The sequence below is a fragment of the Macaca mulatta genome, chromosome 8, assembly GCF_049350105.2.
Source record: "Macaca mulatta isolate MMU2019108-1 chromosome 8, T2T-MMU8v2.0, whole genome shotgun sequence".
Taxonomy (NCBI): domain Eukaryota; kingdom Metazoa; phylum Chordata; class Mammalia; order Primates; family Cercopithecidae; genus Macaca; species Macaca mulatta.
In genome coordinates this window covers 44254717-44282060 of record NC_133413.1, presented here as the reverse complement: position 1 = coordinate 44282060, position 27344 = coordinate 44254717, and the positions used below count along the sequence as shown (strand labels likewise).

The following is a 27344-nucleotide window of genomic DNA, read 5'->3' as shown; positions in this document are numbered from 1 at the left end:
TGTATTTTATCTTGTTGTAACAAGAGCCAGTGTCTACCACCTGGGCTACTGAGAGAAAGGGAAGGGTTTTTTTCTGGGAAGCTCCAATTTACTTATTTCTCTCATGTGATGCCGCTGACTTTCATGGTGTGGCCTGGTCAGATGGGCCTTATCAATAGAGATGGCCTGATGTCCCAGCTGTCTCATCTCAGCGGCTAGTTCCGGCTTCTGCTGGGAGTCCACAGTGGCCTCTGCATGCATGGTGTGGGAAAGGCAAATAAAAAAGCAGATTAAAAACCACATTAAAGACACCACCCTGTGTTTAGGAAATAATGGTTCCTGTTGATACTGTTCTACGAACACAGATGAAGGCACAAAATTCTACATCAACTGCAGAGAATTGGTTATAGACTAACACAGGTGGTCAGATGATCTAGGAAGCAGGATTCAGGATTAACAGGGATCCCTGAGGACCCCATGGAGCATGGCATCTCCTCTGCATCAGCAGCTTCAAGTCGTTCCAGGGAGAAGCTGGAAGCCTCAGTGCTTTTGCTGAAGAAGGATGTTCATGACAGTGGGTGCAGGTCGTTCCTGCCGTGCACCCAGGTGTGGGGGAAGGACTTTGCTGCTGCTTCTCTAACTACCTTACAATTCAGCAAGACGGAAATGATTAGCCCATGACAAAAACCAGGAAACAGGCTCAGAGAGAGTGAGTTGCTCACACAGGACCTGTACTGTAAATGCAGTTAGATTTCCAGGTTGAGAATCCAGTGACCACGCCCCTTCTTTGTGGCATTCTGCTGTTGTATACCACGTGGAACACATTAAGAACGTTATGGCCAGGTGTGGTGGCTCATGCCCGTAATCCCAGCACTTTGGGAGGCTGAGGCGGGCGGATCACCTGAGTTTGGGAGTTTGAGACCAGCCTGGCCAGCATGCCGAAACCTTGTCTCTACTAAAAATACAAAAATTAGCTGGGCGTGGTGGCATGCACTTGTAATCCAAGCTACTCGGGAGACTGAAGAAGGAGAATTGCTTGAACCCAGCAGGTGAAGTTTGCAGTGAGCTGAGATTGCTCCATTGCACTCCAGCCTGGGCGACAGAGTGAAACTCCATCTCAAAAAAAAAAAAAAAAAAGAATGTTACAATTCGGTGTCACATAGACAGTGAGGAATAGTGGAAAGAGTGTTAGGTTTGGGGTAAGAGAACTGTGTCCCCTGGGCTTGAGTCCTGATGCCAACTCTCACAGGATGTGTCACCATACAGCACGACCCTTATACTTTTTTTTTTTTTTTTGAGACAGGGTCTCGCTCTGTCACCCAAACTGGAGTGCAGTGGTATGATCACAGCTCACTGCCGCCTCAAACACCCAGGTTAAGGCCATCCTCCCACCTCAGCCTCCCAAGTAGCTGGGACTACAGGCATGCACCACCATGCCCAACTAATTTTTTTGTATTTTTTGTTGAGATGGGGTTTTGCCATGTTGCCCAGGCAGGTCTCAAACTCCTGGACGCAAATGATCCACCCTCCTCAGCCTCCCAAAGTGTTGGGATTAGAGACGTGAGCCACTGCTCTCATCCCCTTACACTTTTTTGAAGTTCAGTTCTTCCGTCTGTGAAAACGAGGTAATAATATTGCCTCAGATTACTTAATGGATGTGAAAGCGTTTTGTAAACTCTGTGCCTGGAAAGGTGGAAGCTACTCAAATACCTGTTGAGTGAGTGGCATTAATCCGTGTACATTTCTCAGGCAACAATAATGTTACTTTCATGTAAGGCCAGTAAAATGTGGGTAAAGTCATGTAACAATACAATGAAAGTTTCTGATCAGTATTTCCTAATTCAAGTGTGTTGAAATGTGGAGTTGGGCTGGAGAATTGTCAAATCATTGAGTATTTAATTACCATGTGGTGATGTTTGCTTTAGGGAGTGGAAGGAACATAAGGAACGAACCACCTCCATCACGGAAGATGACACTCATTTAGATTCACTTTAGATCTCAGGGCTTGTTTAGATGCAGACTTTGCGGTTAACATTTTATTGTACTGACTGATTTAGTTTTCACCAGGTGGACCTTGTGTTTGCTTCAGAAGGATCTAAGTTTATTAGGACAGGGTTTCTTCTGTTTTGATTGTGGGAGGAGGCAGGATAGACTTCTGTTTTCCTAGACCGGAAACCAACATTCCCCACTCCTCCAAATAACCAGGATTACCAGGCAGAGGGTGGGGCATCGAGGAGATGACAGCTGTGCATGCCTGCTCTAGGTTTTTCTGAGTTTAATTCCATATAGCTTAGACACAGGCCATATGCCTACATTTGGAAGATGCTTTGGAGAAAATTCTGCTCTGATGGGTGGGGGACAGGGTGTGCCAGGAAAAGATTCTATTCTTTTGAAGACACGGGGTCTTGCTATGTTGCCTAGGCTGGTCTTGAACTCCTCACCTCAAGTGATCCTCCTGCCTCAGCCTCCTGAGTAGCTAGGACTACAGATGCAAACCACCACACCCAGCTCTGAGATGATTCTATTCTCTTCACCTTATTGGAACTGGCGAAATTAGATAAGAAACAGACTCTTCCTCTCTTCTCCCCTGGATATAAATGTTCTGTTAAGAGAGGGAAAATAACCATTTAGCCTATAGCAAATCACCTTTTCAAAAAGTTAAGAATTACTTATGTGATGGTAGTTTTTGAAAGTGGTTTTTATTTTGAGATCATGGCCTCTGTAATACACAGGGCCTGGAGAAGTCAGATGAGAGCTACCAGGCTCAAAGCTCCTGTCCCGAACAAAGTGGTGCTTTCGTGGGAGCACGCCACCCTTTCCAAGGCTAGTTCCTCTCCCAGCATCACACTTCGGCTCTCGTCCTGCTCTAGAAACGTGCCTTTGCTGGTCCAAGGAATCCTGGTCGTTTCTTTTCTTAATTGTTGGCATCCATCTGGGCTATGGTGGTTGTGGCGGGGGTGGCAGTGGAGAGTGTGTTGTTTTAAACCCGTGAGTCATTTTAGGGTATTGGTACTCTTGGAGACTGACTTTCTCTTGCTCAGGTTTTCAGAGAGACCTTTTGCAAAGCAACAATAACCTAAGAATCTCCTTGACCAAAGACAAATGTAGCAAACTTTGCACATGGTGCAACATTTGATAATGGTATCAATTTACATTTGTGTTTTCCTTGCAATTTCCCTCCTCCTCTAGCTTGCTCATGTTTCTGCCTTCTTCTTGCTGGCAAGAGTACAGACTATAATTCTCCAGTTCACTAACATCTGGAGTGACTGCACTGTTTGCAATTTGATTGATTGACTACATGTGTACAGTTCCTGTATTATATAATCTTTTTTGAGATGAAGTCCTGCTGTGTCGCCCAGGCTGGAGTGCAGTAGCATGATCTTGGCTCACTGCAACCTCCGCCTCCCGGGTTCAAGCGATTCTCCTGCCTCAGCCTCCCAAGTGGCTGGGATTACAGTCATCTGCCACCATGCCCAGCTAATTTTTTTGTATTTTTAGGAGAGATGGGGTTTCACCATGTTGGCCAGGTTTGTTTTGAACCCCTGACCTCAAGAGATCCACCTGCCTCGGCCTCCCAAAGTGCTGGGATTACAGGCATGAGCCACCACATCTGGCCATATAATCTATTTTTTAAAAAATGTTTTTGTATTAAAATAGATAGAGACAGAGTCTCACTGTGTTGCCCAGGCTGATCTCGAACTCCTGGGTTCAAGTGATCCTCCCACCCTGGCCTCTCGAAGTGCTGGGGTTACAGGCGTGAACCACCTCATGAGGCCTCACTTTCCTATATAATCGAAACAATAGATCTATAGCGCCGTTTGTAAGAGTTTCCCAGTTTATACCGCATGTGACACTCCCTATATCACATGTCCTCACAGCAGAACAGAAACCACAGGATGTCAGCCCCAGAGGCAACCTTGGAGCATCCAGTCCACTTGGTTTTGCATTGCTGGCAGGAGCTTTTATGTCAAAATATAGATACTTTTTCGAAGGTCAGCACATTAATTTTTTTTCAGTCATTTTTATCTTATGTGAATAAGCTGATTAGTTCCTTTGCTAGGAGCTGGTTTTTATGGAGGGAAGATGGGGCTGGTAGAAGCAGATAGAGGGAGAAGTAATACACAGGCACTGAGACAGCACCCCACCGACTTTCCCCTGTCCCTCTTCCAGTTGGCCTCCTCCTTTCCAGGGGCTGTGCCCAATCCAGAATCAGTTATTCACTGGTGCCCATCGACCATCATTTCCCCATGTGGCCACCACAGAAATGAACACCACCTTTCTGGTTGGCATGATCATCAATTTCTCAGCCAAAACGTCACACATCCTTGGCTCTGGGAAACAGTACATCTCCCAGGAAAGGGAGCTTACAGCACAGTACCCCACTTCCTGGTTACCAGACTATTGTTCCTATTTTCCCCGAGAACAGTCATCATTCACAGGTTGTTCGGCGGGGCCCGGGAACAGAGTCACTCCGGTTGCTACAGCCAACAGACCAAACACGGCTTCCAGGCAGGAAGGTCAGAGCTGCTCTGCAGGACGCACACGCAGATTGGAAGCAGATAGAGCCAGCCAAGCACAGATATGCTGGCTGTGTCCTACACACAGGTGCCTGCACACACATGCTTCAGATCCAGGCTGCACTCTATCAGCCAACCCATGGACTCTGTTTTTTCTCATTTGCACAGATTCTTTGTCAACCTGCCATGCCCTGAGGCTGTTGAACTTCATCCAACAGAGAGGGAGCCTTTTGCAAATCTAAAAAAAATCAACTTTGTGTGCTAGGGTGGCCTGACAGGGCTAGGCCTTGGGGTCTTGGGGACCAGCATTCCACCTCTCCTCTCATATAGTGATTCCGGATTCCAGCCCAGCAAAAGTCAGTCAACCTTGGGGCCTTCCTTTCTTTTATCCTTTCTTTTTTTTCCCTTTTCTGTCTTTCTGTGCGTCCCTTCCTACCCCCTTCCCTCCTTCTTCTCATTTGCCCGTTTTTTGATTTTCTTTTTTTTTTCAGTTCTTTGATGATCCTGAGAAGCTACTAAATATAGCAAAAGGGAGATAACACATAACAAAATTAGAAGTCTTTCTATTTATAAAAATGAGCCTCTGAAGGCTTCTACCATCCCTTCCGCCAATGTCATCTCTCACCCGGGCCTCGCCAGAGCACTCGTGGACCTCCCTTCGGTGAGGCCCAAAGTCCATCCCAGCCATGCCCTGCGGTCCCTAGTCTGAGTCCATGGTTCTGGCTTTCACTCTGCTCTGCATCCCGGCACTGCTCCCAGACCTCGACGCCCACCTCTTCAGCGAAGGCAAAACAAGGACACATTTTTCCTCCCTCTCTTCTCTCTTTCTTGTTTTCAGACTGCACTGTTTTTCTGCTGGCCGGATGACTCATTTCTTTGTCATCTCTTACCCCACTCGGCCTTTCCAGCCGCTCGAATCGCCTCTGCGTGGTGCAGACTGAGCTATCGCCCCGCTGGGGTGAGATTCACTTGCACTGAATCAGCTCAAGGTGCAGGAAGGTCCAGGGAGGCCAAGGAAGAGAAGAAACAAGTCTCCAACTCTCTCAGGAGCAAAGACAAAAATATGTTCCTGCTCTCTTATCTCGTATTCAGATTGTTCAGTTGCAAAAGGGTTGAACATGATGCAGCCGGTGGTGTGTGTGGACCGGCCCTAGGTCGTGCTCCTCCTCCATCTGGCCCCCCACCCCTAGTTATCCAGAAAGGGGGATGTTCCCAGGCAATGCCAACATGTCCATACTGCACTCTTGACGTTGCAGTTTCCCGGCATCTGGGATTGCATTCCGTTTAGAAGGACTTTGAGTTCTTAAAATAAAACAGTATCTTGGTGGGCATCTGGAAAAAACACCCAAACTGATATCCCAGGCTGGGGTGCAGGACCCTATCGAGAGGGCTGGGTGGTGTGGACAGCACAATGAAGAAGGTCAAGTTCCTTGTACTCACTTATTTGTTGTTTCATTCAGAATTCCTGTGAAGTGGGAGCTCTCACCATCCTTGGGTCTTACTTAAGAGTAAGGAGTGGGGTAACCTAGAAATACATGAACATCAGGGAGAAATGGGGAGGGAGTTTCACATGAGCTATTTTTACAAGATTAAGTAATGGGATAAAATTAAAAAGGGGAATTTAAGAGGAATTTTGGGAAGTTCTGAGAAACAGGACATTTGAGGAAAGCTGCGAAAGAGAAGATCTGGAGTAAGTCTCCGTGATGAGAAGATTCCACCCCACACTTCTGTTTTGGGTGGCCTTGGCTTCTGACTCCCTTTCCTCTGAAACTGCCTGGAGCCAGGGAGTAGCACAGCTGCTTCCTCCCAGGGAGAAAGGGATCCCCGAAGAGCGCACTGCAGGGAGACCTCGGGCACTGCGGGCACAAAGGCTGGAGACGGCACTTCTGTTCCCTTGTGATGGGATAGGTGCAGGGAGGCTGGGAGGGTGCCAGGCTCGTGAGCCTCCCTCTGGGCCATGTTTTCCCATTGGAATCACTGTACCCAGAGCCTCCTGCAGGCTTCCCTCTCCCTCTCCCTACACCCCTCTGCCTGACACAGCAGCCCAGGGAGAATTCGTCAGGCATGAAATGTAGTGAGGCGAGGAGGGTGATCAGCACCTCCCTCGGGGGAGCTCTTTTGAAAGTAATGATCAAAGATCCAGAGCCGGACCCAGGCAAGGAGGCAAGGCCTGGAAGCCCCTATGCATGCCTCCATGCCCTTAGGACGCTCAGGGAAGCGGGAGGGTGGGACCTAAAGTTGTTGTGACCAAAGGGAAATGAGTCAGGGAAAGAAATGCCATGCTTCAATTTTTGTGGATGAAGGAGGGAGCAGGCCGCCAGACCACAAAATAACACCCGACCGACTAACCTACTTTGAGCTGCCAAGGGCAGGATCACAGGGGAGAAGCAGATGGAAACTGGGGCTCTGGGGTCCAGGAAGATCTGAGTCTTCCGACCAAACACCAGCTGCCTCCCCTCCTTCCTGCAAATATGCACATTGCCAGATCTGTTGCAGTCTATGGAAAAGGAGACAGATGTTCGGCAGAGTGGTGGGGAGGGGTGGAGGTTGGGCTGGGGGCCTCTGCTTTGTGGGGAGACCCTCAGGCAGGTGAGTAGGCTCCATCACGCATGGAGGAACCTGGGCAGTCTAAGGCAGGCTGGCTGTATGATGTGCTGGCAATAAAATCCCGACGGCTTCCGCTGCAGAAGTCCAGGAGGACATGACTGTGGCTCCATCTAGTCAGGCCCAGGGCGGGAATGCCCTTCCAGGAAACCAAGCCAGAGTGCTGTGGTCTCTGGGCTGCCAAAGAAGTCTCAGAAATGGTCTAGCCCTTCAGCCCACAGAAATCTCTGGGCAAAATTATCTCCCAGCATTGACAGATGAATGGATAAACAAAATGTGTTCTATCCCACAGTAGAGTATTATTCAACCTTAAAAAGGAAGGAAAAATGCTGGGCGCGGTGGCTCAAGCCTGATCCCAGCACTTTGGAAGGCTGAGGAAGGAGGATCATTTGAGCCTAGGAGTTTGAGACTAGCCTGGACAACATTGAGAAACCTTGTCTCTACATACACACACACACACACACACACACACACACACACACACACACACACACACACACAGACTCTCTCTCTCTCTCTCTCTCTCTCTCTCTCTCTCTCTCAGCCAGGCACGGTGGCATATGCCTGAAGTCCCAGCTCTTTGGGAAGCTGAGGCAGGAGGATCTCTTGAGCCTGGTGGGTCAAGGCTGCAGTGAACCGTGTTCGTGCCACTGCACTCCGGTCTGGATGACAGAGCGAGACCCTGTCTCAAAAAAAAGAAAGAAAGAAAAAAGGAAAAAAAAAAAAAAGGACATGCTACAGCATGGATACACCTTGAAGACATTTGCAAAGTGAAATAAACCAGTCACAAAAGAAGAAACACTGTCTGATTCCAATTCTAGGATGTATGTAGAGCAGTCAGATTCCTACAGACAGAAAGTAGCAGGGTGGCTGCTGGGGGGAAATGGGGAATGGGGAGTTACTCTCTGGTGGCTACAGAGTTTCAGTTGGGGGTGATGGAGAAGTTCTGGAGATCGGTGGTCACAATGTGATATGCTTAATTCCACTGAACTGTGCACTTAACATCGTTAAGGTGGTAAATTTTGTGCTATGTGTATTTTACAACAATACAAAATATGTAGTTTCTAGAATCCTCTTCTAGATGTATGTCTGGCGTTTCTCCCGCGGGGCTGGTGCTAGAGGAAGCCAGCCAGGACAACATTGCGACTTCTCCTCCTCTGTTGCCATCATGGACTTCTCGCACCACGTGATCAAGCTCTTTTTTTCTCTTCTTCCAGAATTTAAGGGACGCTGTGAAGCAATCATGAATGCAATGAACAGAGGGCTCTGCTGTGTGCTGCTGTTGTGTGGAGCAGTCTTTGCTTCGCCCAGCCAGGTGGGTGTCCAGGATCCCTATGTCCTGCCCCTCGAGGCTGCAATGCTTCCGGAGGCTCCAGGAGTCTGCATCCATCTGGGCCACGGGGGTGGGAATGCTGTCAGGGAGCAGAGAGGCACAGGGACCAAGGGCTGCATCGCTGCAGAGCACACAGCACACACTCCCTTCGGTACAGCAGACTCTGTATTTTCGGCCCAGTGCAGAGCCCAGGCGCTTATTTTGACCTGAGTAAGCAGTTAATTCCACTCCCTGCCTGTGCCTGCATTTTTTTGCCGCTGTTTTTAAAGAATGTATTTGAATTAATCCATAAAATACAGTTGTCCCTCATATCTGTGGAGTATTTGTTCCAGGACCCCCAAGGATACCAAAATCCAGAAATACACAAGTTCCTCATATAAAATGGTGCAGAGTTTGCATATCCTATATACACCCTCCTGTATACTTTACATCATCTCTAAATTACTTATAATACCTAGTATAATGTTAATGCTATGTAAATAGTTGTTATAATGTATTTTTTAATTTGCGTTATTTTTATTGTTGTATTATTTATATATTTTTTGGAGACAGGGTCTCACTCTGTCACCCAGGCTGGAGTGCAATGGCACAATCATAGCTCACACAGCATCAAACTCTAGGCTTAAGCCTTGGCCTCCCAAAGCTCTGGGGTTACAGGTGTGAGCCACAAGCCCGGCTTATATTATTATTTTTAATTTTTCAAATATTTTACATCTGTTTTGGTTGAATCCACAGACATGGAACCTGCAGATACACAAGGTGGACTGTATTTATAAAAGACAATGCAGGGCAAGGCACAGTGGCTCACACCTATAATCCCAGCACTTTGGGAGGCCGAGGTGGGAGGATCACTTGAGCCCAGGAGTTTGAGACCAGCCTGGGCAATATAGTGAGACCCTATCTCTACAAAAAATTCAAAAATTAGTCAGGTGTGTAGTGGTATGCACTTGTGGTCCCAGCTACTCGGGAGGCTGAGGCGGGAGGATCGCTTAAGCCCAGGAGGTTGAGATTTTGGTGAGCTATGATTGCGCTAATGCACTCTAGCCTGGGTGACAAACTGAGATCCTGTCTCAAAAAAAAAAAAAGGCAATGCAAGTGCCATGAGCCACAGCAGAGGCGAGCTGCCCTCATGGTGTCTACTCTCTAGCTGAGATGGAAGTGCTACACACACTCTCTGAAAATGCCTAGCAATAGAGGGCCTCATGGAAGTCCAAACTAGCCACACCTCTCCCCTAGAGTGGGGAGAGCCCAGGTGACTGTGTGGAGTAGACAGGCAGCTGCAACTCCACTGCCCAATATGGTGGCCACTGACCATGTGTAGTGGTTTAAATTTAAAAGAATTAAAGTTAAACATTGTTTCTTAGTCCCACTGGCCACATTCAAAGCCCTCGGTGGCCCTGTATTGCGTCTGTCGTGGACAGCACAGACAGAAAACATTTCCACCATGCGGAAAGCTCTTCTGGACAGTTCCAGTCAGAAAGGAGAGGAAAAATTGGACTAGAAGGCAGGAGATGGACTTTCACTTGGGCCAGTTACCCGAGGGGGTCTCTGAGCAGGGGCATCTGGCCGGCAGGTTCCTGTGGGCTTCTGGGTTGGCCACCTTTACTCTTAGTACACCTGGCGTGTGCTGATCCTTCCTCCACCTCTGGTTTCTTGGCAGGAAATCCACGCCCGATTTAGAAGAGGAGCCAGATCTTACCAAGGTCGGGTGAAGCTGAGGGGTACATGGGGTCATGGGAGTGGGAGGCAGGACGGGGGTGCGGGGTGCATCAGGCCCTATGAGGCCTTCTTCCACCTGCCTACGGTGTGACAGTGCCATTGCAGCATGATTCTACAGAGATGCCTGTGTCGGCACCATTCTCCCATCAGCTGCGGCCACGGGGCGGGTTCTGATTGTGAGGGAAGCAGAAACAGGTGTCCCCCCAAGGAGCCAGGCTGTCAGGGATCACAACCTGGTGGGGGGCGGGGGGCAGCCACTAGCCCAAGATCCTGGTTATACAGATCAGAAGGCGGAGCCCAGGAGAGAGCAAGCGGCTTGCCCAGGGCCACACAGCTGCCAGCAGCAGGGTGAGGGCGGTCACGGCGGAGGCCAGCCCCATGCTCTGGGTCTCATCCTAGGCTGTGATCCCACCACAGGGCGCCAGCGGCTTTGGTAACAACATCCCTGTGTATCCATTTCCCTCTGGTGATCCAACTGGGATGTCCCAACCGGAATGTCCCACCCAGGCAACCCCCAGACATGGTGGGGTCTCTAAGTCCACGCCTAGAGTTGACTCTAGAAGGCTGAGGAATGCGAGGCCCAGCTTCAGGTCCAAAACTACTAACCCAGGCCCTCCATTTCCCTCCTTCACGACCCAGTTCCTTTGAGTCTGGAAGACTCCGCAATACCCTTTGTAAAGGTGTTAAAAAAGGAGTGAGTCACACCTCGACTCTTAATGCCTTCACTGTTGGATGGCCTCCTGCTTCCTACAAGGGTATCCTGGCATCAGCGACCTCAAAAGCAGCAAGGGTCTGACTCACAGTGGGCACGTGCTACTTCTTTAATTAACTGAAAGTAAAGTTGTTGTTTTTTAAGTTGGCATTCTGACTTGAAAACAGAAAGATGGCATGAGAATAGTAATGGGAGTACTTCAACTACTTTCAGTATGCCAAAAATACTTGGAGAAGTAGCACATTTTCTGCAAAAACTAAAATGTCCATTTTCTTTGGGGCCAAAAATGCATCATTTCTGTGTGGTAATACTTATGTGGATCAAAAACTCTGGTAGACAGTTATGCATATATATATTTGTTGATTAATTACTATGAGAAAAAGTCCAGGTGCAATGGCTCACATCTGTAACTCCAGCACTTTGGGAGGTTGATCCAGGAGGATGGCTTGAGCCCAGGAGTTCAAGACCAGCCTGGGCAACATAGTGAGACACTCCCCCCGCCGCCTCTCCCACCCCACCCCGCCTCTACAAAAAAATTTAAAAATTAGCTGGATGTGGTGGTGTGCACTTGTACTCCCAGCTACTTGGGAGGTTGGCGCAGGAGGATTGCTTGAGCCTGGGAGGCAGAGGTTGCAGTGAGCCAAGATAGCACCGCTGCACTCCAGCCTGGGTAACAGAGACCCTAAAAAAAGGAAAAAAAGAAAAAGAAAAAGAAAAAATTAGGCTGGGCGCGGTGGCTCACGCCTGTAATCCCAGCACTTTGGGAAGCCAAGGCAGGCAGATTACTTGAGATCAGGAGTTTAAGACCAGCCTGACCAATATGGTGAAACCCCATCTCTACCAAAAATACAAAAATTAGCCAGGCATGGTGGCGGGCACCTGTAATCCCAGCTACTCAGGAGGCTGAGGCAGGAGAATCACTTGAACCCGGGAGGTGGAGGTTGCAGTGAGCCAAGATCGTGCCACTGCACTCCAGCCTGGGCGACAGAGTAAGATTTTGTCTCTAAATAAATAAATAAATAAATAATATGAGAAGGTACTCAATGGCACTCAGAAAAGAAATGCAAATTTATTTTATTTTATTTTGAGATGGAGTCTTGCTTTGTCGCCCAGGCTGGAGTGCAGTGGTGCAATCTCAGCTCACTGCAACCTCCACTTCCTGCGTTCAAGCGATTCTCCTGCCTCAGCCTCCTGAGTAGCTGGGATTATAGGCACCTGCCACCATGCCTGGCTAATTTTTGTATTTTTAGTAGAGACAGGGTTTCACCATGTTGGCCAGGCTGGTCTCCGAACTCCTGACCTCAAGTGATCCGCCCACCTCGGCCTCCCAAAGTGCTGGGATTACAGGCGTTAGCCACCATGTCCGGCCAGTATTCGTTATCTTTTTGTCTTCCAGTTGTGCCTCTTCAGTAAGGGAGTATGCAATGGAGTCTATAGAAAGCAAGTGAGGGAGTTTTCTCAGTAGGTCCAAGGGTGGTAAGTCATTTCATCTTGAGTCATACTCTAATGAGGCTGGCCTGTCTTTTCTCATAGTGATCTGCAGAGATGAGAAAACACAGATGATATACCAGCAACATCAGTCATGGCTGCGCCCCATGCTCAGAAGCAACCGGGTGGAATACTGCTGGTGCAACAGTGGCAGGGCACAGTGCCACTCAGTGCCTGTCAAAAGTACGTACTGAGGCTGCGAGGTGACGCATGCCTGTGATCCCAGCACTTTAGGAGGCCAAAGTGGGAGGATCACTGGAGCTCGGGAGTTCAAGACCAATCTGGGCAACATAGCAAGTCCCCTCTCTCTACAAAAAATAAAATTAGCCAGACCTGGTATGTAGTCCCAACTACTTGGGAGGCTGAGGTAAAAGGATCACTTGAGCCCAGGAGTTGGAGGCTGCAGTAATCTATGATTGTGCCACTGCACTTCAGCCTCGGTGACAGGGCAAGCTCTCATCTCTAAAACAAAACAAAACAACACAACACAAACAAAAACAAAAACACAGAAAAGCCCAGTACAAATCGACTTTAAGCTGAGGCTTCGAGTTCAGGGGTCCAGTCTCATGAGCCCTGTCCTTCATGGTCCCCAGCAAGTTCAAATCTTCAAAAGGAGCCTCCAGGCCTGTTCGGCCTTAGGCAAAGGTGAAGGTATAAGCAGAAAAGGGAGCAAGACCAAGTGACCTTGGGCAAATGCCCAATTGCCTCAGTTTCCTCAGCTGTAAAGAGGCAGGAATAACAGTACACACTTCATGGTTTGCTGTGAGGATTAAATTAGCTAATTTTTGTAGACTGTACAACAGTGCCTGGCACGTAGAGCACATTCTTAATATTTTAACTCACATCATCCTTGGAGCTGCTTTGAAAGTACAGGGGACCCTTGAACAACACTTGTCTGACCTGCAGGGTCCACTTATGCATGGATTTTTTTCAACCAAAGGCAGGATGAAAACAGTATTTGTAGGATGCGGAACAGTATTTGTAGTGTGTTGCACACTGCGGGACTTGAGTGTGTGTGGATTGTGGTAGACAGGGCTCCTGGAACCATGGCGTGAGCACACAGAGGGAGGCTGTCATTAGGGGCTTGTTTATACTCAACAGGTTGCAGCGAGCCAAGGTGTTTCAATGGCGGCACCTGCCAGCAGGCCCTGTACTTCTCAGATTTCGTGTGCCAGTGCCCTGAAGGATTTGCTGGGAAGCACTGTGAAATAGGTGAGTAGGTGGGAGCATGTGAGAGGAGCTGAAATCCCACCTCCCCAGTTCTCCCCCACAGGAAGGAAAGGTAGGGTGCGCATGGCAGGGCCAAGGGTGGGGGCCAGGGACAGCACAGGCGCTTCTGCCATGGGTCGGGAAGCACAGTGCCAGGCAGCAGGCAGAGCCCAGGTGTGAACCTGGATCCAGGCTGGCACCCTCACCGCCCAGCCTATGGCTTCCCAGCCAGCCTGCGTCAGGCCTGGGGGATGACAGGGCAGAGAGGGGAGCCTCCTGAGGGCTGAATGAAAGGGGATTCCCATGTGAGGCATCCGTGCCCTGCTTTCCATCAGATACCAGGGCCACGTGCTACGAGGACCAGGGCATCAGCTACAGAGGCACATGGAGCACAGCAGAGAGCGGCGCCGAGTGCACCAACTGGAACAGCAGCGCGCTGGCCCAGAAGCCCTACAGCGGGCGCAGGCCTGACGCCATCAGGCTGGGCTTGGGGAACCACAACTACTGCAGGTGAGGGCACATCCCCCAGGAGGGTTTCCCCCCGTAAGAAGCTGCTATGGCTGGGGAAAGATTCTGTCAGATCTGTCAGGGTTCTCCCAAGAAACATAACCAATATAGGATAGATGGATCGATGGATGGATGGATGGATGGATGGATGGATGGATGGATGGATGGACAGATGATAAATAGATGATAGATGGATAGATGATAGATGATAGGTGATACATTGATAGATAATAGATGATTGATAGATGATAGATTAGATAGATGATAGACACATAGATGATAGATAGTAGATGTAAGATGATAGATGATAGATAGATAGATGACGGACAGATAGATGATAGAGAGATAGGAGAGAGAGAAAGAGAGAGAGTGTGTGTGTGAACCCAAAGTATCTGAGACAGGTCTCAATCAATTTAGAAAGTTGATTTTGCCAAGGTTAAGGACACCCCTGTGACATAGCCTCAGGAGGTCCTGAGGACATGTGCCCAAGGTAGTCAGGGCACAGCTTGCCTTTAGACATTTTAGGGAGTCATGAGACATCAATCAGCATGTGTGAGGTGTACATCCGTTTGGTCTGGAAAGGTGGGATAACTTGAAGCAAGGGCTTCCAGGCCATAGGTAGGTAAGAGACAAAAGGCTGTATTCTGAGTCCTTGATCAGTTTTTCACTGAACACACAATTGAGTCTGGCTCAGTTGATCTGCATTTTTACATAAACAATAGGGCAGAGGAAGCAATCAAATATGCATTTGTCTCAGGTAAGCAGAGGGATGACTTTCTGTCCTGCACCTGGGAAGATCAGCTATCCACTGACAATGCCAAGGTGAAAGTCAACAGAACTGTTTTAGGGTAAAGGTCTTCAGGCCCACAAGGAATTTCCTTGTAGGGAATTTAAAAAAAAAAAAAAAAAAAAAAAAAAAAACGAAAAAAACCTTTGCAACTACCTTATTGAGGAATAAAATGAGAGGCAGGTTAGCCATAGTTCCTGGCTTGACATTTCCCTTGGCTCACTGACGCTGGGGTCCCCAGATTTGTTTTCCTTTCACACCAGATAGAAAGACATTTATGTTAAGGAACTGGCTGACAGGATCGTGGGGGCTGGGAAGTCTGAAACATGTAGGTAAGCCAGGCTGGAAATGCAGGCAGGAGCTGAGGCTGCTGTCTTAAGGCAGAATTTCTTATTCAGGAAACCTCATATTTGCTCTTAAGGCCTTTAAGTAATTGGATGAGGCCCAACTACATTATCTAGGACAATTTCCTTTTCTAAAGTCAGCCGGCTGTAGGTACTAACCACATCTATAAAACACTTTCACAACTCCTAGATGAATGTTTGATTAACTGACTGGGTGCCACAGCCTGGCCAAGTTGACACATAAGACTATTCCAGTCCACGCCTTGTCAACTTGGCACCCACATGCAACTCCTTAAACCATACTTCACCGCCAAGTAAACACAGGAACAAAATCATACTCCTGCCTAACATGATACAACTACCAGTGTATAACCAAAAATGCACTCCTGGCTGGGCGCAGTGGCTCATGCCTGTAATCCCAGCACTTTGGGAGGCCGAGGCAGGTGGATCGCCTGAGGTCAGGAGTTCAAGACCAGCCTGGCCAACACGGTGAAACCTCGTCTCTACTAAAAATATAAAAATTAGCCAGGCATAGTGGTGGACGCCTGTAATCCCAGCTACTCAGGAAGCTGAGGCTGGAGAAATGCCCAAACCCAGGAAGCAGAGGTTGCGGTGAGCAGAGATGCGCTGCTGCACTCCAGCCTGGGCGAAAGAGCGAGACTCTGTCTCAAAAAAAAAGAAAAAAAAAAGCACTCCCCATTCCTCCAGAAAAGGATACCAAACCTTGGGTCCTAGAGGAGAGGCTTCACCTTTGACCTACCCTGGCCCTTCCCTTGGCTGATTTTTCAGAAACCCAGACCGAGACTCAAAGCCCTGGTGCTACGTCTTTAAGGCGGGGAAGTACAGTTCAGAGTTCTGCAGCACCCCCGCCTGCTCTGAGGGTAAGTGGCAACCATCCCGCCTTTCCCTGAGCGTCCCTGGGGGAGGAGAGTCTGGGAGGACAGGCCGACAGCCCTCCTGCACCTGAGGGGAGAAAGGGGAGGCCAGGAGTGAGTCATTTTGGTTGCAGAGGGAAGAAAGACAGGACTTAGGTCTGTGCCTGGGCTTGGCCTCTGACTGGCTATTTGTCTGACCTGGAGCTGATCTCCTCACACTCTGACCCTCAGTTTCCTCCACTATGGAGGAGAGGATGGGGCTGAATCAGTGGTTTTCAGTCCTTTTGAGAATGAATGAAGATTCTCCCTTTTTTGATTAATGGGTGAATGGGCCTTTCTCTCTCTTTTGCTCCCTCTCAAACCTTTTAATGCAAAAACAAACAAACAAACAAACAAAAAAACCAAACTTCCAAAATTGAACAAAGAAAATATTAAGTTACAAGGCCAGGCACAGTGGCTTATGCCTGTAATCCCAGCACTTTGGAAGGCTAAGGCGGGTGGATAACCTGAGGTCAGGAGTTTGAGACCAGCCTGGCCAACATGATGAAACTGTGTATCTACTAAAAATACAAAACTTAGCTGGGTGTGGTGGCAGGCACCTGTAGTCCCAGCTACTCAGGAGGCTGAGGCAGGAGAATTGCTTGAACCTGGGAGGTGGAGGTTTCAGTGAGCCAAGATGATGTCACTGCACTCCAACCTGGGCGATGGAATAAAAAAACTGTTTCAAATAAAAAAAAAAGAAAGAAAAAAATCCTAAGTTACAGAAAGGTACTATGAATTCAGTGGTGCTTTTACAAATCATTACATTATTTATCACAGCACTATGAAAGATATTTTTTTAAGTTCTAAATATTTTTAGGGCAGGCACAGTGGCTCATGTCTATAATCCCAGCACTTTGGGAGGCTGAGGTGGGAGAACTGCTTGAGCCCAGGAGTTTGAGACCAGCCTGGGCAACAAAGTGAGACTCCATCTCTACAAAAAATACAAAAATTAGTAAGGTGTGGTGGCACATGCCAATGGTCCCAGCTGCTTGGGAGCCTGAGGTGGGAGGATCGCTTGAGCCTGGGAGATTGAGGCCGTGGTGAGCAATGATTGTGCCACTGCACTCCAGCCTGGGTGACAGTGGGATCCTGTCTCAAAATAAATACATAAATATGTGTGTGTGTGTGTGTGTGTGTATATATATATATATATAAAACACACATATATTAAATTTGTACATGATCTATATAAACACGCATCAGCTATGTGCATTCAGCACCCAGGTCCACAGGTGATGCCTGTGACTCTGAAGACTTTATGGTGACTCTAAAGCATCCTCCCCATCCCCCATGATCTGGTCTAAATGAGGACTTGCAGATCTAGATAATCTTGAAAATCCCTTCCATTTATGGTATTTATGTATAGAAGTACGCTTTGTCAGTTTCAGGTGGGGAGAAAAAAATGGAAAAATGGGGGAAATAGATGAAAACAGGCAGCACTCTACGGCTCATCCCCTCCTCCTCCCAAGCCCATCATCAGATCCTCAGGACACTGGCAGACACAGTCTGAGAAATAACTCCCACCCCAGCCCTACTGAAGCACCTTGGTTCACCGCAGCCTGTTAAGTGTACACAAGGAAACCCCTACCAGCTTTCAAAGCAGCTCCAGAAACAGTCCCCACTCATGGAACGCAGCAGCCTTCCTGCTGAACCTGAAGATGCCCCCAGTCTGTCTCTCAACACAGCAATCTAGGGAGCCACTTCCGGTGGAGATGAAACCCCCCTGCCATCTCTAAGTAAAAGGACTCAAAGAAGGGGAAAAAGGCTCAGGCTGGGCGCGGTGGCTCACACCTGTAATCCTAGCACTTTGGGAGGCTGAGGCAGGCGGATCACTTGAGGTCAGGAGTTCAAGACCAGCCTGACCAACATGGTGAAACCCCATCTCAACTAAAAATACAAAATTAGCCTAGCATGGTGGCGCATGCCTGTAACCCCACCTACTTGGGAGGCTGAGTTAGGAGAATCGCTTGAACCCAGGAGGTGGCAGTTGCAGTGAGCCGAGATCGCACATTACACTCCAGCCTGGGCAACAAAAGGGGAAGTGTGAGGTGTTACACTCTTCTCAGTGCCGGGCTAGTGGCCTCCAGCTTCCCCGGCCGGCAGCTCTTCTTCAAGCCCCAGCCCCGACTTGCATGCTTCAGAATTTGTTTTTGTTTCAGTTTGAGAATTCTTTTCTTCTAGGAAACAGTGACTGCTACCTTGGGAATGGGTTAGCCTACCGTGGCACCCACAGCCTCACCGCATCGGGTGCCTCCTGCCTCCCGTGGAATTCCATGATGCTGATAGGCAAGGTTTACACAGCACAGAACCCCAATGCCCAGGCACTGGGCCTGGGCAAACATAATTACTGCCGGTAGGTAGCACAGGGGCGGGGGGTTCAGGTTTTGGCAGAACGTGGGATTAGGGTGTGAGATGGGGGAAGATTCAATGCCTCAAGTTACATGACAGACCCAGTATGTGGGAAACACCCATCAATACTATCTAGTCCAACCTCTTCACTTGCTAGAATAACACTTATTGTGAAAAGGAAGGTCTGCCAGTTTTCCAACCCAAATCCCAAGTTAAGGGTCCTGGCCTGTAACCATTTAGTCCTCAGTTGTTCTCATGACATCTTTATTCCAACGATTTGTAAGAGTTCCATAACAGGACAGCTCACACAGTTCTGCCCAACAACCCTATGAGATTAGAACACGGCATTACTGATTGCATAACAAAGTTAAAGAGAAGTTCTCCTAGGGTGGGGGTGTGCCACAAAGTCAAGATGAACTCAGCGTCCTCCCTCCCAGCTCAGTGGTTTTCATCGGTTTACTGAGTCTCCTACTCTTACATGGCCTGTGATGTGACTGAAAATGGGATTGCAAACCTTAAACTCCTGACCTGGTCTGGTGGTGTACGCCTGTAATCCCAGCACTTTGGGAGGTTGAGGCAGGAGGATCACTTGAGCCCACGAGTTCAAGACCAACCTGGGCAACATGGCAAGACCCCATCTCTGTAAAAATTAAAAAATAAGAAGATAAAAAGGAAACGTTAAACTCCCTTATCATTTAGGAATCCTGATGGGGACGCCAAGCCCTGGTGCCACGTGCTGAAGAACCGCAGGCTGACATGGGAGTACTGTGATGTGCCCTCCTGCTGTAAGGACTGGGCCCCGGCCACCTCCCTGCACCTGGTTTCCCTTCTTCACCATCTCCTCGCCACTTTCTAGGCCTCCATGGCTGTCCGGTGCAGATTGTGTGCCTACCAGACTTCCAGGCTGGGTGGGGAGGGGGCTTCCATGACTGAAGCCATGGTGGGTGGACAGGTGTCCATGTCCCATGCATGGGGGTGGTGGGGAGTGGCGAGAAGAAAGAAAAGAACACAGCAACCTCTCTGAGAAGTCAGTAGGCTCTACCCCACTCTCTCTAGACGCCTCTATTGGTGATGCTGAGAGTAATGGGGAATGAGGAGGAGGCCTCGCATGCATGGCTCCTTAGATAATAAAGTGCCTTCATCACATTCGTCCAATAGCGTGGTGGAGGTGGTCTTCCCACCTCCAGTTCACTGAGTAGGAAGCAGTCTCCCAGACGCCAGGTGGCCTGCCCAAGCTTGCTGGGCGCCGGGAGGTAAAGCCAGGGCCTGCCCTCATGCCCTCTGACCCCAAGGCATGTACTTCCACTGTGAGCTCTCCCGCGTTTCCTGCTGACCTAGTTCACACAGGGGAGCTGGCTCACGACGTGGGTGAGAGATACGAGATTCAAGTTGGTGCATATTGCTACAAAATGAAACTTTAGTTTGGAAATGGCTGGTGAGTAGGTTATTAATCAGCTCCTGTGAACACACAGATCAACCATGTTCCCCAAGGAACACAAGTCTAATTGGGACGATGAGACACAGACCACCAGCTAACTCACACCCAAGGGCATTAGTGTGAGTCCGCAGTGGTCCGTGCCCCTAAGCTCCTCAGAGCTGAGCAGGCGGGGACGTCAGGAAAGCTTTGCGAGGAGGCAGGATTGCACATGGGCCTTGAAGCATGGGTAAGGTTGGGCAGATGGAAAAGAAGTGAGCAGGCATTCCTCAGAAGGAAGCTGCAATCCTTTATTTCTTAGGCCAGGAAATGGCTGTAGGAAAACATTAGAAGAAATGAAGGATGGCAGATCCCCAGTTTTGGAGTCAAACATACTTGGGAACTAATCCGGGTGCCACTGCAACCTTGGGCAAAAAAAAAGGAGTCTCCGCCTCCTGAAACTCATTGCTGTGAGAACTAAAGAGAATGTATGGACAACACTTGGCATGCTGATCCCACCAAGTGAAAGTTGTGGTTTTACAGCCACGCAGATGGCCCCCTCCCTCTACCTACACACATGCAGGAGGCCTGTGGGTCTGACAGCTTCCTCATCCTTTCCTCCGAAGCCACCTGCGGCCTGAGACAGTACAGCCAGCCTCAGTTTCGCATCAAAGGAGGGCTCTTCGCCGACATCGCCTCCCACCCCTGGCAGGCTGCCATCTTTGACAAGCACAGGAGGTTGCAGGGAGAGCGGTTCCTGTGCGGGGGCATACTCATCAGCTCCTGCTGGATTCTCTCCGCCGCCCACTGCTTCCAGGAGAGGTAGGGGCTCGGAAACCTAGCTGGTTTTTCCATCCTCTAAGGCCTAGAAACCAAGCCCTTTAGGGGAAATCCCACAGCAAAAATAGCATTCTAAGGCTGTTTCTCCACCAGGTTTCCACCCCACCACCTGACGGTGATCTTGGGCAGAACATACCGGGTGGTCCCTGGTGAGGAAGAGCAGAAGTTTGAAGTAGAAAAATACATTGTCCATAAGGAATTCGATGATGACACTTACGACAATGACATTGGTAAGAGCTCGTCGTTCCCGGCTCCAGTTCACACTCAGATCACACAACACACCCACATGCACTCACCTGTGTTTACACGCACGGGCCTCCTCCTCCAGCCCGTCCCTCCTGCGTGTTTCTCCCCTCCCAGGGACGTGGCCCTCACGCCCGCTCACTCCTCCTTTCTCTCTCCCAGCGCTACTGCAGCTGAAATCAGATTCGTCCCACTGTGCACAGGAGAGCAGCGTGGTCCGCACTGTGTGCCTCCCCCCGGCGGACCTGCAGCTGCCGGACTGGACTGAGTGTGAGCTCTCCGGCTACGGCAGGCATGAGGCCTGTAAGTGGAAGGATGTCTCGGCCCCATCCTGTCTGCAGGACAGCAGGGGAGGCTGCGGTCCACCAGAGGAAAATGGGGTCAGGAGAGTGAGGTTCCAGTCCGGGTCAGGCACTGATGCCAGTCCCCTGTCTCCCTGTGAAGTGGGGGTCTGTCTCTGCTGTCCCTGCCTCACAGGGACACTGCAGGCCAGGAAAGAACACAACAGTATGAAGACCTCAAAGTGCTGCAGGTGTTGGGAAGGTTCTGAGTAGGAAGTGGAGTACAGTAGCTAAGCGTGTGGGTTCTGGGAAGCTGGAGTTGCATAGACCTGATTTCAAATCCCACTTGCTGAACTACGTGACCGTGGACATGGACTTTTATTTTGAACTGTTCTCAGCCTCAGTTTCCTCATTGGTAAAGTGGAGACAGAACTATCTCCCTAATTAGATTAGGAGGGTTAAATGAGATACCATTGAACAAATGGTTGTCAGCTGGGGTGATTTTGTCCCCCAGAAAACGTTTGGCGAGGTCTGGAGACATTTTTGGTTGTTACAGTTCAGGGTGAGGGTTAACACCAGCCTTCAGTGAGTGCAGCCAGGGACGCTGCACACTGCAGGGCTCAGGACTGTCCCCGTCCCCCACAATAGGGACCTGCCTGGTCCGAAGCATCAGCAGTGCCACTAGGGAGAGGCTGGGGGTTCAGTCCCGGAATCCTGTTGTTTTTGTGGGTCAAAACGATAAAATACCAGCAGTGTCATAGGATTTGACCTAATATATGTTGAATCTAGATCAATGTTAGCTATTGGAAAATTTGGCTTTCTCTTTCTAAAAGGTTTATAAATAACTTTCCCTAAAACCATATGACGGTTCTCCCCTTTCAGTGTCTCCTTTCTATTCGGAGCGGCTGAAGGAGGCTCATGTCAGACTGTACCCATCCAGCCGCTGCACATCACAACACTTACTTAACAGAACGGTCACCGACAACATGCTGTGTGCTGGAGACACTCGGAGCGGCGGGCCCCAGGCGAACCTGCACGACGCCTGCCAGGTAAACAGGAGTGGCGCGCCCATGCTGGGCACAACCCAGGGGAAAATGCCCCTGGGACAACAGGTTCTTCACCAAGGAAAAAAAAGTTATCACCAGAGCGATTTCCTCTTAGCGATACCCCTGGGGATTCTAGATGAGGGCCTCAGAGAATAAAGCAACTGGAGGAAGATCAAAGTCCCCTAAACCTAAGAACTTTAAACTGCAGGAAATTTCCCCAGGATCTGCACAAGAAACTCCACCTGTACAGGATTTCCTTTCAGCCCAGGCAATTGATTGACTGTTGAAGTGATGGAGAGAGCCACACAATTAAGAAATGTTTGAGGCCGGGCGCGGTGGCTCAAGCCTGTAATCCCAGCACTTTGGGAGGCCGAGGCGGGTGGATCACGAGGTCAGGAGATCGAGACCATCCTGGCTAACATGGTGAAACCCCGTCTCTACTAAAAAAAAAAAAAATACAAAAAAAAACTAGCCGGGCGTGGTGGCGGGCGCCTGTAGTCCCAGCTACTCGGAGGCTGAGGCAGGAGAATGGCGTGAACCTGGGAGGCGGAGCTTGCAGTGAGCCGAGATCGCGCCACTGCACTCCAGCCTGGGTGACACAGCGCGAGACTCCGTCTCAAAAAAAAAAAAAAAAAAAGAAATGTTTGCCACGGCCTGGTGTGGTGGCTCATGCCTGTAATCCCAGCACTTTGGGAGGCTAAGGCGGGCGGATCACCTGAGGTCAGGAGTTCGAGACCAGCCTGACCAACATGGAGAAACCCCATCTCTAATAAAAATACAAAATTAGCCGGGCGCGGTGGCTCAAGCCTGTAATCCCAGCACTTTGGGAGGCCGAGACGGGTGGATCACGAGTTCAGGAGATCGAGACCATCCTGGCTAACACGGTGAAACCCCGTCTCTACTAAAATACAAAAAAAAAATTAGCCGGGCGAGGTGGCGGGCGCCTGTACTCCCAGCTACTCGGGAGGCTGAGGCAGGAGAATGGCGTGAACCCGGGAGGCGGGGCTTGCAGTGAGCTGAGATCCAGCCACTGCACTCCAGCCTGGGCAACAGAGCCAGACTCCGTCTCAAAAAAAAAAAAAAATACAAAATTAGCCTGGCGTGGTGGCACATGCCTGTAATCCCAGCTACTCGAGAGGCTGAGGCAGGAGAATCGCTTGAATCCAGGAGGCAGAGGTTGCAGTGAGCCGAGATTGCGCCATTGCACTCCAGCCTAGGCAACAAGAGCGAAACTCGGTCTCAAAAAAAAAAAAAAGAAGAAAGAAAGAAGTGTTTGCCTCTGTTGGTGCTAGAGAATTGGAGTCTGCTTTGTAGAAGGAGAAGGTAGAAAGGCAACTTATTGGGAAGCAGGATCTAGATGATGCGAGAAAGAAGTTTTCAAAACTCACATTCAGCCCTAATACTCTGGGAAAGCACACTATTTGGAGTCCTTTGTGTGGGCATCCTTATCAGAATTAGTACTTATATTTCATGATTAGCCAGATACGGGGGTGCGGGAGGACAGGCCAGTCTGCTGGTATGAAGACCTACACATAGCCAAGGAATTGATCTTCCTCAGACATTTCAGTGTCTGCAGTGTGCCAAGCTCTTCTTTAGGGGCTGGGAGTAGAAGAGATACAAAGAGAAGTGAGGCCAGGCTCTGGCACTGAAGGATGTGTGGGCTTTGTTTTTGCAAGGCAGTCATATCAGCGGTTTCCCCTCTGATTCCCTGACAGTACTTAGTTTCTTTTTGAATGGTTACTTCAGAAACCTCAGCTGTACCACCCAGTTTACACTCCAAAAACAAAAAGGTTGTACCAAAGTGAAACCATTATCTATCTGCATGCTTAAAAGCAAAACCAAATCATTTTAATATAAGAACAGCTAACAATTACCAAGACTTTTACTAGATGTCTTCCATTGCTTTTCACGCATTTTTCTACTGAACGCCATAACCACCCTATGGTTAGTATTAATATTATCTCTATGGTACCGATAAGAAAACCATGGTTAGTCTAAGGCCACTCAGCTAGTAGGTGGTGGAGCCAAGCCAGGGTTTTTGAGGCCTGAAACGTTTGAGTAATTAACTCTACTTTACCAGAATAGATACAGCCTAATCCTCCAGAGGACCAAGATAACTGAGATACAATTTTCCCACTCTTCAGTAAGTCTCCACTTAACAGCATGCCAGGAAAAAACAGGTTCTTAGAAACTGCAACTGTAAGTGAAATGACGTATAACAAAACCAATTTTACCATCAGCTAATTCCAAAACCAATTTTACCATCAGCTAATCGATATAAATAAGAGTTGGTCAGGTGCGGTGACTCATCCCTATAATCCCAGCACTTTGAGAGGCTGAGGCAGGCAGATCACCTGACCAAGGAGACCAGCCTGACCAACATGGTGAAACCCTGTCTCCACTAAAAACACAAAAATTAGCCAGGTGTGGTGGCACATGCCCATAAGCACGAGAATTGCTTGAACCCCGGAGGCAGAGGCCACAATGAGCTGAGATTGCGCCACTGCACCCTAGCCTGGGTGGGTGACAGAGTGAGACTCCATCTCAAAAAAAAAAAAAAAGATAAAAAGAGTGAAGTTCTTGTGGCAATATTTCTAGTCATAAAAATATCAGCAAACTTCTAAAGACCCAAAACACTTCTAACATTCAATATTGACATAAACACAACATTTAAGAAAAGTTAATAAAAACAAATGGTATTTATTCACCCAATTTTTGGAGAATAAGTGAGTGATGGCAGTCGAAATAGTGGTGGGTTAATTCAGGGAATAAATGTTTGCAAAGCAAAAATGGTAAGGAACACCTTACTGCCATGAAGTTCAAAAACAATCACAAATAGGGCAGGCTCCCTGACTGCCTCCACACCTCACAGTTTATCATCATTCATTCGTGTATTTATCATAGACCAGACAGGTTTTTACTTTATAACACTTTGTATTCATTCATTCATTTTCCAACCTGCTTATTTGAATTCAGGGTCTCAGGTGGGGGTGGCCAGAGCCATCTGGCAGCTCGGGGTACCAGGCAGGACCAGCCCTGGACAGATGCCACCAACCTATTACAGAGCCACTGACACCCACACTCACTCAGACTGGGCCCATGTAGACACATCCTCAGTCGGCCTAACGTGCAAGCTTTGGGATGTGGAAGGAAACCAGGATACCCGGACAAAACCCAGGCAGACAGTGTCCCCAGACAGGAATTGATTTTTTTTTCCTTGTCAATGTTATAATGAAATGACATTGAATGGAATATTATTGAAGGGCTTGCTGTATTTTGAAGAATACAATGTTCATGCTGCACATACTTTCTCCAGATAGTCTGCTTTTTTTTGCAAACACTAAACCTGCTATCTCCTTTGCAGGGTGATTCGGGAGGCCCCCTGGTGTGTCTGAATGGTGGCCGCATGACTTTGGTGGGCATCATCAGCTGGGGCCTGGGCTGTGGACAGAAGGATGTCCCGGGTGTGTACACCAAGGTCACCAACTACCTAGACTGGATTCAAGACAACATGCAACCGTGACCAGGAACAACCGACTCCTCAAAAGCAAATGAGACCCTGCCTCTTCCTCTTTAGAAGACACTGCAAAGGCAGAGTGCTTCTCTATACAGACATCTCCAGACCCACCACACCGCAGGAGTGGGAGGAGACCCTATAGGAGAGGGAAGAGTGCATTTTCCCAGATACTTCCCATTTTGGAAGTTTTCAGGAGTTGGTCTGATTGCAGGATGCTCTGTCAGATGGGAAGACATGAATGCACACTAGCCTCTCCAGGAATGCCTCCTCCCAGGGCAGAAAGTGGCCATGCCACCCTGTTTTCAGCTAAAGCTCAACCTCCTGACCTGTCACCGTGAGCAGCTTTGGAAACAGGACCACAAAGATAAAAGTATGTCTCAATAGTAAAACATAACAAGATCTTTCAGGAAAGACGGATTGCATTAGAAACAGACAGTATATTTATAGTCACAAGAGCCCAGCAGGGCCTCAACGTTGGGGCAGGCTGGCCAGCCTGTCATGTTCCTCAAAAGCACCCTTGACATCAAGTCTCCTTCCCCTTTACCCACTCCCCGGCTCTCGGAAGGTATTCCTTTTGTGTACAGTGTAAAGTGTAAATCCTTTTTCTTTATAAACTTTAGAGTAGCATGAAAGAATTGTATCATTTGAACAACTAGGCTTTACCATATTTATAGCAACCCATGTTAGTTTTTACTGTTGCCACAACCCTGTTTTATACTATACTTAATAAATTCAGATATATTTTTCACGGTTTTTCCAAAATCAGAGTGGAATGGTTTTGATATAGATGCTGTATCCCACTGTTTATTCATGTTCACATTTTAAAATCATTTGGAATTCTGCTTCACTTGTTCAACATGTACACAACACCTGTAACATACAAGGTTAGGTGCTCTGGAACAGGAAACGGAGGAACAGGGATGCTTGGTCTGATGGGATGATCGGCATTTAGAGAAGTACTAAGGTACAACGGAGCTGGCCACAAAAGGGCAGACTTGTAGTGGAACTCAGTTGCAAGAGGGTTTGGGGAATCTTAAGGAAAAAAATAACTGGGTGAGATGTGGACTGTGGACAGGTGTGGAAAAGGCACTCTCCATGGAGATGTGAGTATCTAGAGGACCAAGAGAGGGGAATACAGGGAGAAATGAGGAGTTGAGCTTGTCTGAAGTGAACTTCAGGAAGAGGAACATAGGCTGGAATTTAGATTATGGGGGCTCTGAACACCAAACTGATTTTGGACTTAATTGACTTAATTCTGTAGGCAACCAGCAGCCATGGAGATTTGTGCTCAGGGAAGTGAGGAACTAAGCATGCCCTAGGAAAATTAACCAGAGGGTGGCTGGCGAGCGAGCAGACAGCAGGAGAGGAATGTTGTGGGGATAGGGAGGAAGAACCTCGCACGACCTTGCTAACACAGCAACATCCCAACTGTTGGTTCGGCCTAGAAGCTGGTATTTGGGCCATCTGTTTCCCATTCTGTCTTAATTTTCTGCTCATTAGCAAGAACCCCTAGACCAGTCCACACAAGTATGTTATCT

At 48.7% G+C, this 27344-nt stretch overlaps 1 protein-coding gene across 2 annotated transcripts in view; it reads left to right on the top strand.

Moving 5' to 3' along the window:
- Window positions 1–26568, top strand: part of PLAT (plasminogen activator, tissue type) — a 32784-nt gene extending 6216 nt beyond the window's left edge. For both annotated transcript variants that reach the window (XM_015145282.3, XM_028852634.2), the window contains exons 2-14: window positions 8318–8415; window positions 10094–10136; window positions 12398–12535; window positions 13454–13564; window positions 13897–14071; window positions 15989–16080; window positions 18298–18469; window positions 19165–19250; window positions 20506–20701; window positions 20813–20949; window positions 21125–21265; window positions 22126–22292; window positions 25654–26568. In XM_015145282.3, coding sequence (XP_015000768.3) covers window positions 8344–8415; window positions 10094–10136; window positions 12398–12535; window positions 13454–13564; window positions 13897–14071; window positions 15989–16080; window positions 18298–18469; window positions 19165–19250; window positions 20506–20701; window positions 20813–20949; window positions 21125–21265; window positions 22126–22292; window positions 25654–25812 — 1689 coding nt within the window. In that variant the 5' untranslated portion in view covers window positions 8318–8343 and the 3' untranslated portion in view covers window positions 25813–26568. The remainder of the gene's footprint in view (window positions 1–8317; window positions 8416–10093; window positions 10137–12397; window positions 12536–13453; window positions 13565–13896; window positions 14072–15988; window positions 16081–18297; window positions 18470–19164; window positions 19251–20505; window positions 20702–20812; window positions 20950–21124; window positions 21266–22125; window positions 22293–25653) is intronic.
- The last annotated feature ends 776 nt before the right edge of the window (window positions 26569–27344 follow it).